The 16,963-nt window shown below is 46.3% G+C and overlaps 1 protein-coding gene across 6 annotated transcripts in view; it reads left to right on the forward strand.

Moving 5' to 3' along the window:
• Positions 1 to 16,548, forward strand: part of ABCB9 (ATP binding cassette subfamily B member 9) — a 32,949-nt gene extending 16,401 nt beyond the window's left edge. For all 6 annotated transcript variants that reach the window (XM_079957355.1, XM_079957357.1, XM_079957360.1 and 3 more), the window contains 8 exons: positions 2,155 to 2,360; positions 6,874 to 7,071; positions 10,045 to 10,173; positions 11,456 to 11,644; positions 11,900 to 12,073; positions 12,655 to 12,814; positions 14,109 to 14,245; positions 15,223 to 16,548. In XM_079957355.1, the coding sequence (XP_079813481.1) occupies positions 2,155 to 2,360; positions 6,874 to 7,071; positions 10,045 to 10,173; positions 11,456 to 11,644; positions 11,900 to 12,073; positions 12,655 to 12,814; positions 14,109 to 14,245; positions 15,223 to 15,513 (1,484 nt within the window). In that variant the 3' untranslated portion in view covers positions 15,514 to 16,548. The remainder of the gene's footprint in view (positions 1 to 2,154; positions 2,361 to 6,873; positions 7,072 to 10,044; positions 10,174 to 11,455; positions 11,645 to 11,899; positions 12,074 to 12,654; positions 12,815 to 14,108; positions 14,246 to 15,222) is intronic.
• The last annotated feature ends 415 nt before the right edge of the window (positions 16,549 to 16,963 follow it).

A 16,963-nucleotide genomic window follows, 5' to 3' on the forward strand; every position in this document is an offset into this window, starting at 1 on the left:
ATACGTTCCTTGAAGCAATCAGAACATTGGCCTCTGGATGTAAATGCTCAAGGTGCAAATATGGGTTTGGAACAAACTCTTCTTTGCAATTTTGTCTTGGATCTAGCCACTCCCTCCTGCACACCATTCTGTGTCAAAAACTACTTTTGGATCTCCTCTTGGTTTAAAAGGGATTTGCCTCATGACATAGAGAGGAGGTCACTGTTAAAGAAACACACACACCACTTGCATAGATGCAACTAGCTGCACAGTTTTTTGGATCCTGGCCCAAAGGGTTTTTGAGTTAAGGGTGTGTTTCAGCCTCTCTGTGGTCTGCCCTCTGTGTTGAGGGTTCTGGCAGCAAGCCTTTCTCTGACCAGAAGGCACCACAATATCCTTAGCTCCTTGCCTTCCGGAGAAAAAGAGAGAGAGACAGAGCACTTGCTGAATTTCTCAGATCTACAGCAGGAAGCATGATGAACTGGGGCTCAGTTAAAGGGCACAGAGGCCCTGTGTGTTATCATATTCATAGCCCGTCTGCAAGTCAAAGAACCATTTAGGGTTTATTGTAGTCTTTGGTTGTACTTCTGTGTTGCAGATGCAGACAAATGATTAGTGCTTTCCAGTGAATCAGGCTATATTGAGAAACTGCACAATCACACACCTAGAATTATGCACTATGTCCCTTCCTCTTCGGTAGACACTCACCTCTCAACGGCGTAGGTTTCCTTCTTGGGAGTGGAGGTGGCCAGATCCTGACTGGAGCACCTGAGTGCAGATAGTCAGTCACATCCCCATTTGGATGATCCTTTTCTTTAAATAAAGTAGGGATACCCAGCCATTTTGGGGTCCAAGAGCCACATTCGTAACTGTCCCACCTCCTGGGGGCCACATGCTAGACCCACACTATCACACGTGTGAGCGCACACCCACCCACCCACACTCTTTTACAGCATACTCACATGTACAGGACACACATGCAGGGTGTGAATGGAACAATTTGCATCCCCGTTGGGGAGCTGGGCTGGGTTGAGAGGTTTAAAACTTTCTGTGTACCTCAGTGTCATACTGATTACAGTGGTACTTCGGGTTACATACGCTTCAGGTTACATACGCTTCAGGTTACAGACTCCGCTAACCCAGAAATATTACCTCAGGTTAAGAACTTTGCTTCAGGATGAGAACAGAAATCGTGCTCCGGCGGAGCAGCGGCAACAGGAGGCTCCATTAGCTAAAGTGGTGCTTCAGGTTAAGAACAGTTTCAGGTTAAGAACGGACCTCCGGAACGAATTAAGTACTTAACCCAAGGTACCACTGTATTATTTTTCCTTTTTGCTGCTGCCAAAATCAGTGTGAGAGCCAGAAAAATTTCCTTGAGGGGCCAGATCAGTCAGCCTTGGTGCAAACAGTTTGAAGTGGGAGAAGCCACTGGGTTTATTTTGTGATAAACCCCTAACTTGTAACTCTTGGTAGATTGCCTAAGAAGTGGTCCTATCTAGCTAGACCACTGGCCCACTAGCTCAGTAATCTCACACTGACTGGCAGCAGCTCTCCAGAGATTCAGACAAGGAAGTCTGTGCCTGGGGATGTCAGGGACTGAACTTGGGTCCTTCTGCATGCAAAGCAGATCCTCTAGGACTGAACTACGGCCCCTTCCTCTGTGTCCTTCCTGTGTGGCAGTTTGTGGTCGTTGGCCCTGTACAAGGGTGGCACACGCCAGCTGGAACAGGCCGTGGTTTGGGTTTCAGTCTAGCCTATAAGTGGGGTCAAGTTCTGTTTTCTGTTTCTTCTTTTAAAGAAAATGTAATTGATTGGCTGGGGTTTTGTTGTTGTTACAACTATTGTTATTTGCTAATTTTATTCCTGTTTTTCATAATTATTTATTGCATTTTGATTAGACCTTTTTTCAAAGAAAATTGCTTTGCATCCTTGATACCCATAGATCATTTTTCAAATACGTATTTCCCAGGATTGCACATTAGGACCTTAAACTGTAGCACTTTGTTTTTTAATAATAAGAATAATTAATAGAGAATGTGCATATTTCAACAAATAGGCAGGGTTCTCTCTGTGAGCAGAGAAAGCCTATTTTGCCCTCTGCCCAGCACCCTCCAGCCCATGGATCTTGCTCTTCACACATTGCTTCTGTTCTCATTCTCTTTCTTTCTCTCTCAGGTGACATTATTTCCCGGCTGACGTCGGACACGACGATTGTGAGTGATCTGGTGTCGCAGAACATCAACATCTTCCTGCGCAATATGGTCAAGGCCACAGGGGTGATAGTTTTCATGTTCAGCCTCTCGTGGCAGCTCTCCCTGGTAACCTTCATGGGATTCCCCATAATCATGCTCATGTCAGATCTTTACGGGAAGTACTACAAGGTTAGTGTTACCTGTAGCTTTTAAGCCTGACCCCAGAGCTCATTCTCAGAGCTTGTCTGTCTGTTTGCCTGTGGGTGCTCTGTTTTGGGGACCCAGGCACATAGGAAGCTGCCCTTCTACCAAGTCAGACCATTGCTCCATCTGCCTCAGTACACTGACCGGCAGTGGCTCTCCAGGATTTCAGACAGGGAACATTCCCAGCCCCACCTAGAGATGCTAGGGATTGAACCTGAGAGCTCTGGCATGCAAAACAGATACTTTAGCCACTGAGCTAATATCCTTTCCCACAGCAAATTTGGTGTGTCCTTAGCAATCTCCTGGCAAAGACTGTTCTGAGCAGTTTCTGAGAACTGTCCTATTTTCACACACCATCTCTTGAGTGCCTCTCTCTCATATACTTTTTGTTCCATTTTTAACCACAAAAACTAATCATCAAAAGAAAAGAAAGCATTAAAAAATAAATCTTCATGCTCATGCATTTTATCTTCTGAATTCGAAAAGGCTGACAGTGCGTGGATTTCTGATTTTGTTCTCCAATATTGCACGTACAGTTTCGGTCCTATATTCCAAGCCCATGCACCTTGTTTTCTTGGCTGCTCTAATACCATCCTAAAAAGGAGCTGCAGAGAAGCAACAGAGATGTACAGGGCTGCTGTTCATAAAATTCTAAAGGAGGAAGGCTTTGCAGAGGTCCTGTGGGGATTTTTATTTTATTTCTTGGCCTTGGCAGCGCTGTTGTCCAGCTGCCTGCCTTGTCCTCCCTGCGGAATGGAATTGCAGTCTCTCTTGCCAAAGCAAGTGGGGCAGAGGCATAGGCAGCTGCAGGTCGTCTTTCCTTCTCAGATGACTTGAAAAGAAATTAGAGCTGTCTCTAGAGAGGAAGTCCTAGGGCTGCGTCTTTCGGGGCAGGGGGACTCACTTCCAAATATTATACATACGTTCTCTCTGTGGTAATGCTGCTGCATTTTCATGGCAGGCTCTCTCCCCCAGCCATCTCCTTTGAAACAGAGGGCATAACAGCCAAGTGTGTGTTGTAAGGTGAGGATAACAATATTGGCCAACCCTCCCTAGGGTCCTCCATCTCCAACTATCTGAGCTTCTCCCAGGGTCTGACCATGTCCTCCATACACCTTCACATGGGCCTCAGGACAGTAAGGATTCAAGAGACTGTGTATTATTATTATTATTATTATTATTATTATTATTATTATTATATCCCGCCCATCCAGCTGGGTTTCCCCAGACACTCTGTGAAGTACACTGAACTTTAACAAAACAAACATCATGTGAATCCTAAAGGCTGCTGTTTAAAGATAGATTGTAAGCTCTCTGGAAAGCCACCCAACTTTTGATGCTGCCATCATCACTACTGTTATTTCCTGCAAAAGCACATTACCTATTTGTGGAAAACCTTGTGTATGCTTTCTTTTAAATCCGGGACCATCTGTTTCAAGACAAGTTTCCACCCCTCCCCTCCTGCCTTGCCTGCAGGAGCTGGGATTGAGGGGGGTTGTTCCCTTTCTCTTTTTTGCCAATTTGTTTTTATTGATATTCCAAATTTTAATAATTAAGCCACAAATTAAAACAAATTTAATACAATTTTTCTAAAAATTGGTTTCTTGCCACTCCATTTTGATGCGTCCAAGGTTTCCTCTTGTTGCTGCTTTATTTTCCTAGTTGTTTCTGGTATAGGGAGATTGTTCTCTTGTGTGTGATTTGTTCATTCTACCTCTTCTCTCGCTGCCATAACTTGTAATACCAGTTGGGACATCTGCGCACCTGGCTAATCTTTTGTCCTTTGCGAGCGGCTGACCTTGCCTGCTTGCCTCTGTGTGTGTCTTTGCTGCCTGAGGTCATCAGCTGCTGGATGGAGTGCTTAAGTCTGCAAATGTGCATTTCCTGTTCTGCTTCGTCCTTCATGCTTCCCCAGCTTGGCTCCCACTGCAGAGACAAGGGGGGCTGTCCCATGGAGCGCCACACAATCTCAGTAAGGCTCTGCTTGAGTCACTGAATGCCTGGCTCTCAGCCAACAGAAGTTTCTTGGCTCTCATGCTGCAAGATTAATGCTACTCAGCACTGAGGGGAACAGGGGAGGGGGGGGGTTGCTACATCCTGGTCTGTGGGGTATGCATAGTTTATTGGCCTTTTGTTGGGGGGGGGGTGTTAGGGGTGGGGGAGAAATTTGCTTGTCTTTGTATCTTAATGAGAAACTACCTAATCTGCACTTCTCAAACCAATACTAGTGCCAGAACACAGCTAGCCTTTGGAATTTGCAGTTTCCCCAATTTGGAGATGCTTTAGTCCAACCAAACAATGTGTACAGAGATGCCTATGCATGGGGAAAGGGTGCATAAAAGTAAAAAGAACCTAGAAAAAAATCATTATCTTTGGGGAAATTGCTTGCAAAAATGTGTATATTAGTCAAAACTGCATACAAAAATGTGTTTGTTATGAGAAATTAGCACTAATCTGTCAATTTTCATGAGATTTTTTCCCAATATCTGCTCCAAAAACAATTGTTGCAGAAATGTGGAGAACCCAATTTAAGCCTAGAAAAAATAGAATCAAAAATAGAATTCATCCATCCCTTCTCTGTGTGTGAATACAGATATATCAACATGTATTCATTCTCTCTCTCTCTAGATATACCGTACTTTTTGTTCCATTTTGAACTACAAAACTAATCATAGAAAATAAAACATAACAAAATAAATCTGAACACTTTATAGTGTCTTCATGCTCATGCATTTTATCATCTGAATTCAAAAAGGCTGGTGGTTTGTGGATTCCTGATTTTGTTCTCTAGTATTGCATGTACAATACCAACCCAAAAAGGAGCTGCAGAGAAGCGACAGAGATGTACAGTGGTGCTGTTCATAAAATTCTGAAGGACGAAGCCTTGCAGAGGTCCCATGGGGATTTTTATTTTATTTCTTGGCCTTGATGGATTTACCTGCTGAGCAGATGACAAGAGGGATGGGAAACCTGTGACCCTCCAGATGTTCCTGGACTATACAACCTCTCATCCCTAACCGTTGGCTACGCTTGCTGATGGATGTTTAAGTCCAACAAAATCTGGAGTGTACAAGGTTGGGAAAGGTTGTCTTAAGATATGCTCCTCAGGCCCTGCTCTGGGTGCCTCAGCTTTCAGTTTACACAGGCAGCAACAGGGATGGGCAGAGGGGAGAAGTTTTGCTTGGTGGTGGCTTATATAATACAGTTCCCTGATATAGTGGTAGCATTCAGAATCAGCGGGAACACAAAGCCAAACTGTGATGTCTGAATCTATGCTCACATATTTGTGAGGGGCTGCCAAACCAGGATATTAACCTGTATAGTTTGGTGTGTTCTTGTTGTTATGCCTGAATTCACTAGCCATGATTATGGTTGCTGCCAAACCTCAATATGGATTTACTGGTTTTCATTCTGATATTGTATTAGTTGTTTACAGTTTATATGAATGTGGTTGTAAGCAGCCTTGGAGGTTTTTAGTAACCTGATGATGATGATGATGATGATGATGATGATTGTCAGAGCTGCCCAAGGTCCCAGCTCACAAAGGACCAACGCCAGTTCTTGCTATATACAAAAGTCTTTATTAAGGTTCAGTTTCCATTTCAAAGCCGCGGCGTGCAGCTCTACGTCCCAACCCTAGACCGCTGAAGCTCCATCTGAATCTCCTCCCCCTCGACACCAGTTCAAGACCCTAGCCTTGCTCCACCTCCTCCTTTGCTCCTTTCTCCTCTGGGTCCTTCTGCCCGCTGGGGTGTCGCCCTTTCTGGACTCTTCTGATGCTGATTCCCCGGATTCTTCCCCCTGCTTCCGGCGTGCTTTAGGACCTGGCTCCCAATCCGAGCTCCCTGCTGTCCCGCGCGCCTGTACATTTGAACTTGGCGCGCGCGCCCAGCCGGCAACCTTCCTCCTGACCGTTACACTGCTCCTGTCACTGCCTCCCCCTTCGGGGGGGCTAGCTGGGTCTGACTCCCCCCCCCCCCCCGTTCCCTCACTCAGCGATAGGGGCGTGGTCAGCCCTGACTCATCTTCTCTCCCCACTGGAGGGTAAGCCGGCCCTGACACGTGGGACTCTTCCCCCCCGCTACGCTCTGGTGGGGAAGCTGGTCCCGATCTCCAGCTGCTGCTTTGGGAGTCGCCGCTGGCCCCTTGCTTCTGGTGCGTCCCTCCCGGGACCCCCCTTGCCCTGGCCATCGGTGCCCCCTTCTGGGAATCTTCCGAATCGCTGGAGAAGCTCATGGAATCTCTCGGCCCACTGTCATATTCTCCTACGCTGCCCTCGGATTGTTCCCCTTCGCTCTCCGCCTCCTCTCTCCCCTGTGCCTCTGCTCCCGAACCCCTGACAATGATGATGAGAAGTAGTAGTAGTAGTAGTTCATTTGCTGGGACTTGTTGGGGTCTCCCAAATTCTGAAAGTCTGGGAAACCCTTAAGTAGGCTCATTCCATTTTTTGGTTATGGGACAGCCCTCCTCTCTTCTCTCCCTCTCTGTGCCCACTTAGAAACTCTCCAAAGAGGTCCAGAATGCTTTGGCAAAAGCCAACAACACCGCTGAGGAAACCATATCAGCCATGAAGACTGTCCGCAGCTTTGCCAATGAGGAAGTGGAGGCGAACGTCTATTCGGACAAACTGCAGCAAGTCTACAAACTCAACAAAAAAGAAGCCATGGCTTACACCTACTATGTGTGGTCCAGTGGGGTAGGTGGAAACTCCTTCCCCCCTGCTGCTTTGTAGGTTACTGTCTTCACCTTCATTGTCGTCATGTTTACCTGTCCCCTTATCATGGGTGGGTTCTGTGCAAACATCTTAAAGACTGACAAATGTATTATGGCACAAACTTTCATCCATGTCAGCAGATGCCTGGTGATGATAATTGTTTCTGTTAAAAATGTGTGTGTGCGTGCATGCGTGCATGCATGTGAAGTTGTGTGAGTCCCTGTCAGGGAGATATATATATATATATATATATATATATATATATATATATATATTGTTTCATATAGAGAGAGTAGGGCTGGGCGATGTTCGATTTTCAACAGTATGATGTATCACCAGCCAGACATTGCAGATTGGCAATATACCGTAATGTTAAAACAAGCTGCATTGGCCCCAGCCAGCTAGACACAGGTGAAGCTGCCGCAGCTCTCGCCACCAGAGCTCGAGCCCTTGTAGGCTAGGGCCAATGCAGCTGGTCCAGGCCGCTGCTCAGCTGGAGGGCTCCCCCCACCCCAACTGAGTCAGCCCCAACTCCTCAGCAGCATCAGGCTTTGTGCAGCTGGGGTGTAGAAGAAGCATCCCCCATACCAGCTGATCCAATGCTGCTGAGGCGTCAGGGGTGCTCAGTTGGGTGGGGCAGTTTCACAGAGCCCCTACCTCACTGTCAGCTTGGGAAGCTAGCACTGGACTGGGGGCTCTGTTAAATACTTGGCTGAAGGGAATGGCAACCAGGCGCCCTTTGGCTGAGCAGTTTAAAGATGTGGAGGGAGGAACAAGTCGTATCAGCACCTCGATGGTACAGCTTGTTTCTCCCTCTGTGCTATATGAGGGCAGACCACGAAGCCGGTTTCATTCAGCAGTATATTGCAAGTGAAACTGCCATTCTTGTGGGTCCCTCTGCTAGCAGCAACCCCTGGATGAAGTTGCGCTGCTAGCAGAGGGAATCAGGCGTGTGGCGGTTTCATCAGCGATGTACCGCTGAGTGAAACCAACATTGTGGTCTTCTCCTCATACCAGTCCTGGGCAAAAGACAGTGGTACCTCGGGTTACATACGCTTCAGGTTACATACGCTTCAGGTTACAGACTCCGCTAACCCAGAAATAGTGCTTCAGGTTAAGAACTTTGCTTCAGGGTGAGAACAGAAATTGTGCTCCAGAGGCTCAGCAGCAGCAGGAGGCCCCATTAGCTAAAGTGGTGCTTCAGGTTAAGTACAGTTTCAGGTTAAGTATGGACCTCCAGAACGAATTAAGTACTTAACCTGAGGTACCACTGTATCGATATATCGCCCAGGCCTAATATAGAGAGAGTGTGATTTACATGCCACCCCAATCCCCTTTCAGCAGTGCCAGAGGCTTCAGGGGTTCCAGGCCCTCACCCAGGCCTGTGTTTCCTTTGGGAATAAGGCACAGCACAATGTGTGGTATCTTCATGTTATTTGGTTTATTTACACACATACGCAACCTGAAGCTAGATGAAGGGATTGCGGAGCATCCACACATCGTGTCCTGCCCCCCCCCTTCTCTGCTTGTCAAACCTCCCCAGAAATCCTAACCACTTTGGTCTCTGCCCACCAACGCACAACTGAGAGAGGGGCCCCTCTCCTCCTTGTCTGGCAGTCTTTGCTCTCTATTTATGGTTTCCTTGATGGGCTGTCACGGGCACTGGCAGATGAAGGAGGGGGTGGGGGGTCGTCCACCACAGGCGCCATACCAGGGGTGACATCATGGCCACCCCTGCCCCCTGGGACGCTCGCCACTTGCCGTGCACCCCCAACATGCGCCATGCCCCCTGGGACATGTGCCACCTGCTGCGTATCCCCCAATGCATGCCATGCCCCCCCCCCGCAGTGGGCGCGCCAGCCATGCCCCCGGATGTACGCCACTCCTGGTGCCGGAGCAGGTAGCTCTGCCACTGGTCACTGTTGTTTGTTTCTTAATGGCTTACCCTCATGTAGACCTGCCAGGCTGGTTCATTAGCATAAACTGCATCCAGCCACGTTTGGCACAGTTTAATCAAACCTTGATTAATTCTAACTTTTACTAAACCCAAGAATTATTGGTGCCTTACACCCACAAAACTCTGGCACCCCAACAAATAACAATATATATTTGTTGCATGATTATGACTATTAAGTGTTTAAAAATATTTATATTTATGTTAGCAGATAAGCGTGTGTGTGCATAAATGCCCCCCTGCTAACGTAGCATAACATTTCATGTATCTGATAAGGTGGATTCCGGTCCATGAAATTTATTATTTTTATACTACCGTACTTCATTTATGAATCTCTTCTCATGAGGCATCCCAAAGTGATTTACAATACAGTAAAATCATATATAGAACAGCTGCATATATAAAAATGTGTGTGCGTGTGTATGAAAATTAGAACAATACCATACATAAAGTCAATTCAAGTCCAGTGCAACTGGGAGTTAGGTATCAGTCTTGCTATATTTAAAATGAACACCAAACTCTGCTCTAGGGAGGAGGGAAATGCTGTTTTGTTATATTGCAAGCACCAGGCCACAGGTGTTGTGCACAGCTGGTTCCTGCTACTACAAACTAGCCTGTCCCTGAATTTGATCCTGGCCTGGATATTTATATACAGCACAATGGTTGTCTTCCTTCGATACTGTTGTACTCCCTGCATGTTTTGTTGCCAAAAGACCACTCATCCAGTCCTTATTCCTGCATTTAGCTGTTCATGAATCTTAATGCTTTACACGCTATCAGTTGTATACCAAACATGTCACTAACTTCTCCTCTTCCTGGTATAGTGCATTTCTGCTCAGACCAATGCCCTCTATCCCCTCACTGCTTCAGTTTGTCCCTTGCCTTCATCTTGTCTACACCAACCCAAACATGGTTGCCATTTAAGGTGAAACCTTGGTTTCTTGAACCCAGGAGATACTCTGTCTCCTGTTTTTGAATCTGGATTCTATGCTCGGTTTCAGCTAACACTCCTCATTGTTCAAGTCAGCATTTTGTACTACGGAGGCCACCTGGTGATCACTGACCAGATGACCAGTGGGAACCTGATATCCTTCATTATTTATGAATTTGTCCTTGGAGACTGCATGGAGGTAAGTTTCACCCATCTGAAAGCATCTATGTCCCAGTCTTAAGAGAGCTAAAGTAACTGATCTATGTGGAGTTTCTTTCTTATCAGGGTCTTCAGCATTCTCCCACGGACTGTGTTTGTTTTCCAGTCTTATGTGCGGCTCCAGCCTAGCCTGAGCTTCGGGTATATAGTTATATCTTCATAAGTGTACTAGCAGATTATCTATTCTACCACTGCTGTCAGAGGCAGTATGCCTCTGAATGCCAGTTGCTGGCAACTGAAAGTGGGAACAGTGCTGTTGAGCTTGGGTCCAGCTTTGGGGCTTGCCCTAGGCATCTGGCTGGCTACTGTGAGAAACAGGATGCTGAATTAGATGGGCCATATGTGCAGTCATGCTTTTGATGAAGAAGGATCTAGGGGCAACCAAATTTATTTACTTAATTTAAATTATAATTTAAAATTGATACTCTTGACCCACAACTCTCAGCATCCCTGACCATTGGCCATGGTGGCTGGGACTGATAAGAGCTGGAGTCCAGCAACTACTTAGCTAGCTTCAAACATACACAAAATAATCATTTTTTTAAAGCGCTATTGATTAAACATGATGGCTTAAGTACGTAAGAAGAGCCCTGCTGAAGATCCTTAATAGTCCAGCTTCTCACAGTGGCTTCCACTGTGGAGGAGAGGGTGAGATGAGCCACAGTGCCTCTCCACTGGTCTGCTAAAAGACCATCTCGTAAAACCTCCAAGTAAGATAAAAGGCAAAAGAAGGGAAGAAGGATCCAGCACGAAAGATCCAATGCTCAGGTGCCCTGAGCCACACACATCCTGGGCTGCTGTCACCCTCTAACAATGCCCATTAGTGAAGGTGTGTCCAAAACTGAGTGAGGCAACTTGAGTAAATGTCAGCATTGACCATGCCTTCCTGGCTTAACCACTTGGGACAGCCTTCTTTTAATTCTGAATGAACCTTCTCACAGCATGACGACTTATTTGCAAAACATCTTTTCAAAAGCAGGAAATTAGGAAGAACTTCCTGACAGTAAGAGCTGTTCGACAGTGGAATTTGCTGCCAAGGAGTGTGGTGGAGTCTCCTTCTTTGGAGGTCTTTAAGCAGAGGCTTGACAACCATATGTCAGGAGTGCTCTGATGGTGTTTCCTGCTTGGCAGGGGGTTGGACTCGATGGCCCTTGTGGTCTCTTCCAACTCTATGATTCTATGATTCCTGATTTGTTCCTTCCTTGTTGTAATTTAAGAGGTTCTTAGAATTGTAATGTCCTCCACTTCTTTTATTTTTTTAGTCTATTGGTTCAGTCTACAGTGGGCTGATGCAAGGTGTTGGAGCTGCCGAGAAAGTATTTGAGTTCATAGACCGCAAGCCGACCATGGTGCACGATGGCACTCTGGCCCCCAACCAGCTAGAAGGCAAAGTGGAGTTCAGGAATGTCACCTTTGCTTACCGCACTCGACCTGCAACCCAGGTCTTGCAGGTAAGCTTCTCACACTTGCCTTGTTGCTGAACATTTGGCTCTGGTTGCCATGGATAGCCAGTTTCTAATAGTTACTTTAAAGACTTTGGCAGTGGGAAGGGAAGATAAAATACATATATTATAAACAAAGAACAAAGTGGCACTGCCATGGTCAGGGATGATGGGAGTTGTAGTCCAAAACATATGGCGAGCAGCAGGTTGGGGAAAGGATGAAATAACCCCTATTGGTCATGCAGACATTCTTTTGCTTTACAGAATGTCTCCTTCACGCTTCATCCTGGGAAAGTGACTGCGCTGGTGGGGCCCTCAGGCAGCGGGAAGAGTTCCTGTGTCAGCATCATGGAAAACTTCTACCCACTTGAAGATGGGCAAGTCCTGCTGGATGGACAGCCTATTAACATGTACGAGCACAAGTACCTGCACTCAGCGGTACGACTCGCTGGTAACCGTATTCTAGCTCTTAAATGGCCTTGGGCAAGGCTGAGCCAATTCTGTTGAAGAGCAGACTTGAGCTTCCTGAAAATATTACTTTACTTTCAAGAAGAGAAAGAAGGAGAGTTTCTAGTCCTTATGACTGCGAAAATAGGTTTGAAACCTCAGAAACTGAACAAGCTTTTGGAGGTAGTGCCCTGTGTACCTCTTCCCTACATTTTGCAAAACCGGAAGACATTATGGAAAATAATGTAGGTTGCAGAACTGATTAAATTGAATGAACCTGCTCAGAATCTCTCCCTCTTACCTTTCAGACATGAAAGTACTGTGTAGCTATTAAGCCATTGAGCATCCCACTCTGCAGTAGTGTTTGGTGAGGAAGTGCAGTGCAGGGGCTAATGACAGATATTTGCAAAAGGAGGTTGTAAGAGGCTGTATTACTCACACAGGACAATGAAGTCATGTAATTAATGCTTGGAATTCACTCTGCTTAACAACGGATGCCTTCACAAGCAAGGATAGTCATTTAAGCTGACTCTTCTTCCTCCCTTCCCTCCCTCCTCCCTTTCTCTATGCAGATATCTCTGGTGAGCCAAGAACCGGTCCTTTTCGCTCGATCTATTGCAGAAAATATCTCCTATGGCTTGGCCTCTGTCCCTTATGAGTCAGTCATTCATGCTGCCCAAAAGGCCAACGCCCACACGTTTATCACGGAATTACAGGATGGCTACCACACAGGTATTGAAACTCTGCTTATCTGTGTCTTCAAGAAATCACCAGCTGAGCCCAGATTCATACTTACTTGCCAGTGGTGGTGATCTTGTGGGATGGAGGAGGAGATGGGGGCTCCTCTGCTTCTTGTGTGCAGAGCTCCTAGACACCCTAAAACAAGTGTGTGCTCCTGTATTTTCCCCCTCTCAAACTGTGTCATACACACATATGCATATTTTGGTCTTATATTTAACCACTTGTTTAAAAATACTCACTTTTGTTTAATCAAAAGCATGATTAAATAGCATATTAATATAAAGAAACAAGACAGTACAGAGGAAACAAGACATTCACATGAAAACTGAAATTACACACACAAAACAAATGGAAAAGGTTCAGGTTATATTTAAGCAGATTATATTTAAGCAAGGATATGCTGGAGAATCCTTGTGATTATTGACAGAGGGAATCAATACTAATACAAGGCCTTCCCTCTACCACAGTCATAAGAGTAGTGGGTAAGGGTTTGGTGTGGTTTTTTTTTAATCCATCCCCTCACAGCACATTAATATGTCCTGGTAAGGGCAGAGGTGGGGAAGCTCCAGCCCAATCTTGGCCCACCAGGGGTTCACGTTGACCTGTGAGGCCATTTTCCCTTAACCTCACCACTTGTGACATCATGTGATAGGTGGGAGGACGAGGTTAAATCCTGCACTGGCTTTGCACCCTTGGTTTCAGCAGGAAACAGGCACACGACCACAACAGTAGTATTTAGCGCACATTCATCAACTGATTAGTGGGGGTTAAACCCCACTCAGATTGGCAGGATTCCATGCAGACCCTTTCCTGAATGACTTGCCCTCACCATGATGTCAGATGTAAGGTGTTTTGAAATCCCAAAGTTGGAACTTTGAAGCACCTTGCAACAAAGAGTTTCCCCCTTCATTTAACAGGGGATGTGCAATGGAATCCCCTGTTAAATTAAGGGGGGAAAACTTTATTTTAGCAATGTCTTGCAAGGTGCTTTGAAGTTCCAACTTTGGGACTTCAAACCACTTGCACCCGATGTCACTGAGAGGGCAGCTCTACCCAGCTGTCAAATTTGACCCACAAGGCTGATCCTGATAAGTATGTGGTCCAAGGTCTGTCAGTTTTATTTTCACGTTGCAGATGATGGAGGGTGAGAGTGAGAAATGTGGCTTGCATAAGACCTCCCTGCTGACTTCTCAGCACCTTTTAACCTAGGGCTTCCTTGTCTGTCTTAGCCCACCCTTCTCCTTTAGATTTAATGCTGATTCCTCCCTTTCCTTTGAACCAACAGAAGCTGGTGAAAAGGGAACCCAGCTTTCTGGTGGTCAGAAGCAGAGAGTGGCTATAGCGAGAGCTTTAATCAGAAACCCACCAATCCTGATACTGGACGAAGCCACAAGTGCCCTGGATGCAGAGAGTGAACATGCGGTGAGCATGATTGTTTGGAGGGAGTGTTCTTGTTCAGGCATAGCATTAGGGTGCCAGTTATACAGTTTTAAGGGCTTGCCATACTGTGCTGCCATGATGGACCCATGTTGCCCACTGTTGACTGGCAGCAGCTGTCCAGGAATTCAGGCTGAGGTCTTTCTCCGCCCTGCCTGTTAATGCCAAGGACTGACCCTCAGGCCTTCTGTGCAACATCTGGTGGTTTGCCATTGAGCTATAGCCCCCTCCTTAGAGGGAGGGAGGAATCCGGCTGCAAACATTGAGCCAGGGCAAATTCAAAGCAAAAAATACAGAGATATGGGAACCCGAGTATTGATGTGGACTTCAGAGGCTTCAGTTTAAACTGTTTTTTTTACATCAGCTTCCCTGCCTTGTCAGCTGCAGGCTGCTGTTACTTGCCCCTGGCTTGCTATTTTCAAACCTGGTTTGTGTGTGTGTTGAGAGGGAGGGATTTGGTGCTATTTTTGTTATTTGTTTTAATTTACCTGTCATTTAATTTACCTGTCACCCGGGGGACACGGGTGGGGCTGTGGGTTAAACCACAGAGCCTAGGGCCTGCCGATCAGAAGGTTGGCGGTTCGAATCTCCGTGATGGGATGAGCTCCTGTTGCTCAGTCCCTGCTCCTGCCAACCTAGCAGTTCAAAAGCACATCAAAGTGCAAGTAGATAAATAGGTACCACTCCGGTGGGAAGGCAAACGGCATTTCCGTGTGCTGCTCTGGTTCGCCAGAAGCGGCTTAGTCATGCTGGCCACATGACCCGGAAGCTGTACGCCTGCTCCCTCGGCCAACAAAGCGAGATGAGCACCGCAACCCCAGAGTCGGTCACGACTGGACCTAATGGTCTGTGGTCCCTTTACCTGTCATAAATCTCTGGGGCAGGTCTGTCTGGACATGTGCACAAGGAAATCAACACGACGTTTGTGAGGCATTTCTTTAACAACCTCTTTCTCTTGGCAGATCCAGCAAGCCATTTATGGGGATGTCCAGGGCCACACAGTGCTTGTCATAGCCCACAGACTGAGCACTGTGGAGAAGGCACACAATATCATTGTTCTCGACAAGGGCTGTGTGGTACAGCAAGGGACACACAAGCAGCTCATGGAAGAAGGTGGCCTTTATTACAAGCTAGTGCAAAGACAGATTCTCGGCCATGAGTCCGGCACGGGGGACAGCTGTCAGGATGGCAGCTTGCCTGGAATCCGGAGAGAGTCTTCAAAGACAGGACTGGCTGAAGAGTTCAGAGTTTGATGTCATGCGTGCCAGACTTGAAAAATTTGAACTGCACGGATGGGCTGTCAGCTGAGCTCAGAGGTGAAAGCACTATGGAATCCAATTGGCATCCCACTGGAAGAGTCAACCTCTCCTCTTTAGCACAGCTTCACTAATGTTTTCTGACCGTTTACAGTGTTATGCACTAAATGTCCGGTGCACATGACTCCCAGCAGGAAGTATCCTGCTGATCTGAGAGGAGAACCAGTGGGCCAACAATTCCCACTACAGCCCCTGTGTTTTCTTTTCCCACTGATACGCATGCAAAACTTGCTGTTATTTATAAACGGTTGTTTCTTTTAGGTGCATGCAATTGTATGGGAAGAAGGGTGATCAGTTGAGGATCTCTGAGGGTGATTGTGTGGACTGGGAAAGGAAATGTTGCCTTGGGACTAAGCCAGCAGTTGCTCTTTGGGATCACTCCAGTGCCTGTAGATACCCTTGCTAATGCCATGCCTCAAGTATGGCACCCTCACTGAAACAGACATTCTCTGGGGCACTTGGCTCAGGTTTTGACCATCTTAGACCCCAAAATTGCAAAAATGACTAGTGGTTCTAGATACCTCTGAGCTGAAGTGTGCAACTTAATATGGTGCCATGTTCACATAGTGAATAATATGCATGATGGCTTTTTAGAAGTAAGGAAGCATTCAGAATCATTCCTTTGAAAAGCCATGCTTCCAGTCCCCTAAGTGGCACTGCAGCAGATGGGGATAAATGGTGGATTGTGTCCCTGGCCTACAGACAATTACATATATGATAATAAACCCTGAGAGGGATTCTTCTTCCCTTGGTTAGCTTTTGATATTTGGAGGTGTGCACTTTTAAAACAGAAACAACTGAAATGGTTTAAATATATGTTGGCACTTATCAGTTGTTGCATACTGTCAGTCTGTGTACCAACATTTGCAGCGAATAAGACAATCCTGTTTTCAAAACTTTGTTTTTGTGAGGGCAGTCAAGGCTTTTTCATTTGGTTTCAATACATAAAGTCAGGCAGGAAACACACACACACACCCCCGCCAAAAAAAAATATCCACTGGGAAACTTTCCTACGTGAGTAAGAGCAGTGTACCAATTCTTCTCTATTTGTTTCAATGAGGTTTGCAGAAGAGACCTTCCCAAGGGCTTGTCACCAGTTTTGTTTGGGGAATCCCAACAAGATCTTGTTCAAGGTGTGGGTTCTGCCAGCAATCCCAAATAACTGCTGGGGGCTGGGAATCATTTTTTACATTATTTAATTGTCAGGCATTGGTTGCCTGAATTATTCCGTTCATTTTGTTGTTTGGTGTTGTGTTTTGTTGTTGTTGTAGCAAAACAAGGGGGGGGGCAAGGAGGAAATATGTTATACCTCCACTTTGCACTGCCTAATTTGACCCAGTCGTTTTACAGTTTCATAAATGATTTGGAAGAGCTCACAGGCATCCAA

This window comes from Podarcis cretensis (genome assembly GCF_951804945.1).
Source record: "Podarcis cretensis genome assembly, chromosome: 16".
Taxonomy (NCBI): domain Eukaryota; kingdom Metazoa; phylum Chordata; class Lepidosauria; order Squamata; family Lacertidae; genus Podarcis; species Podarcis cretensis.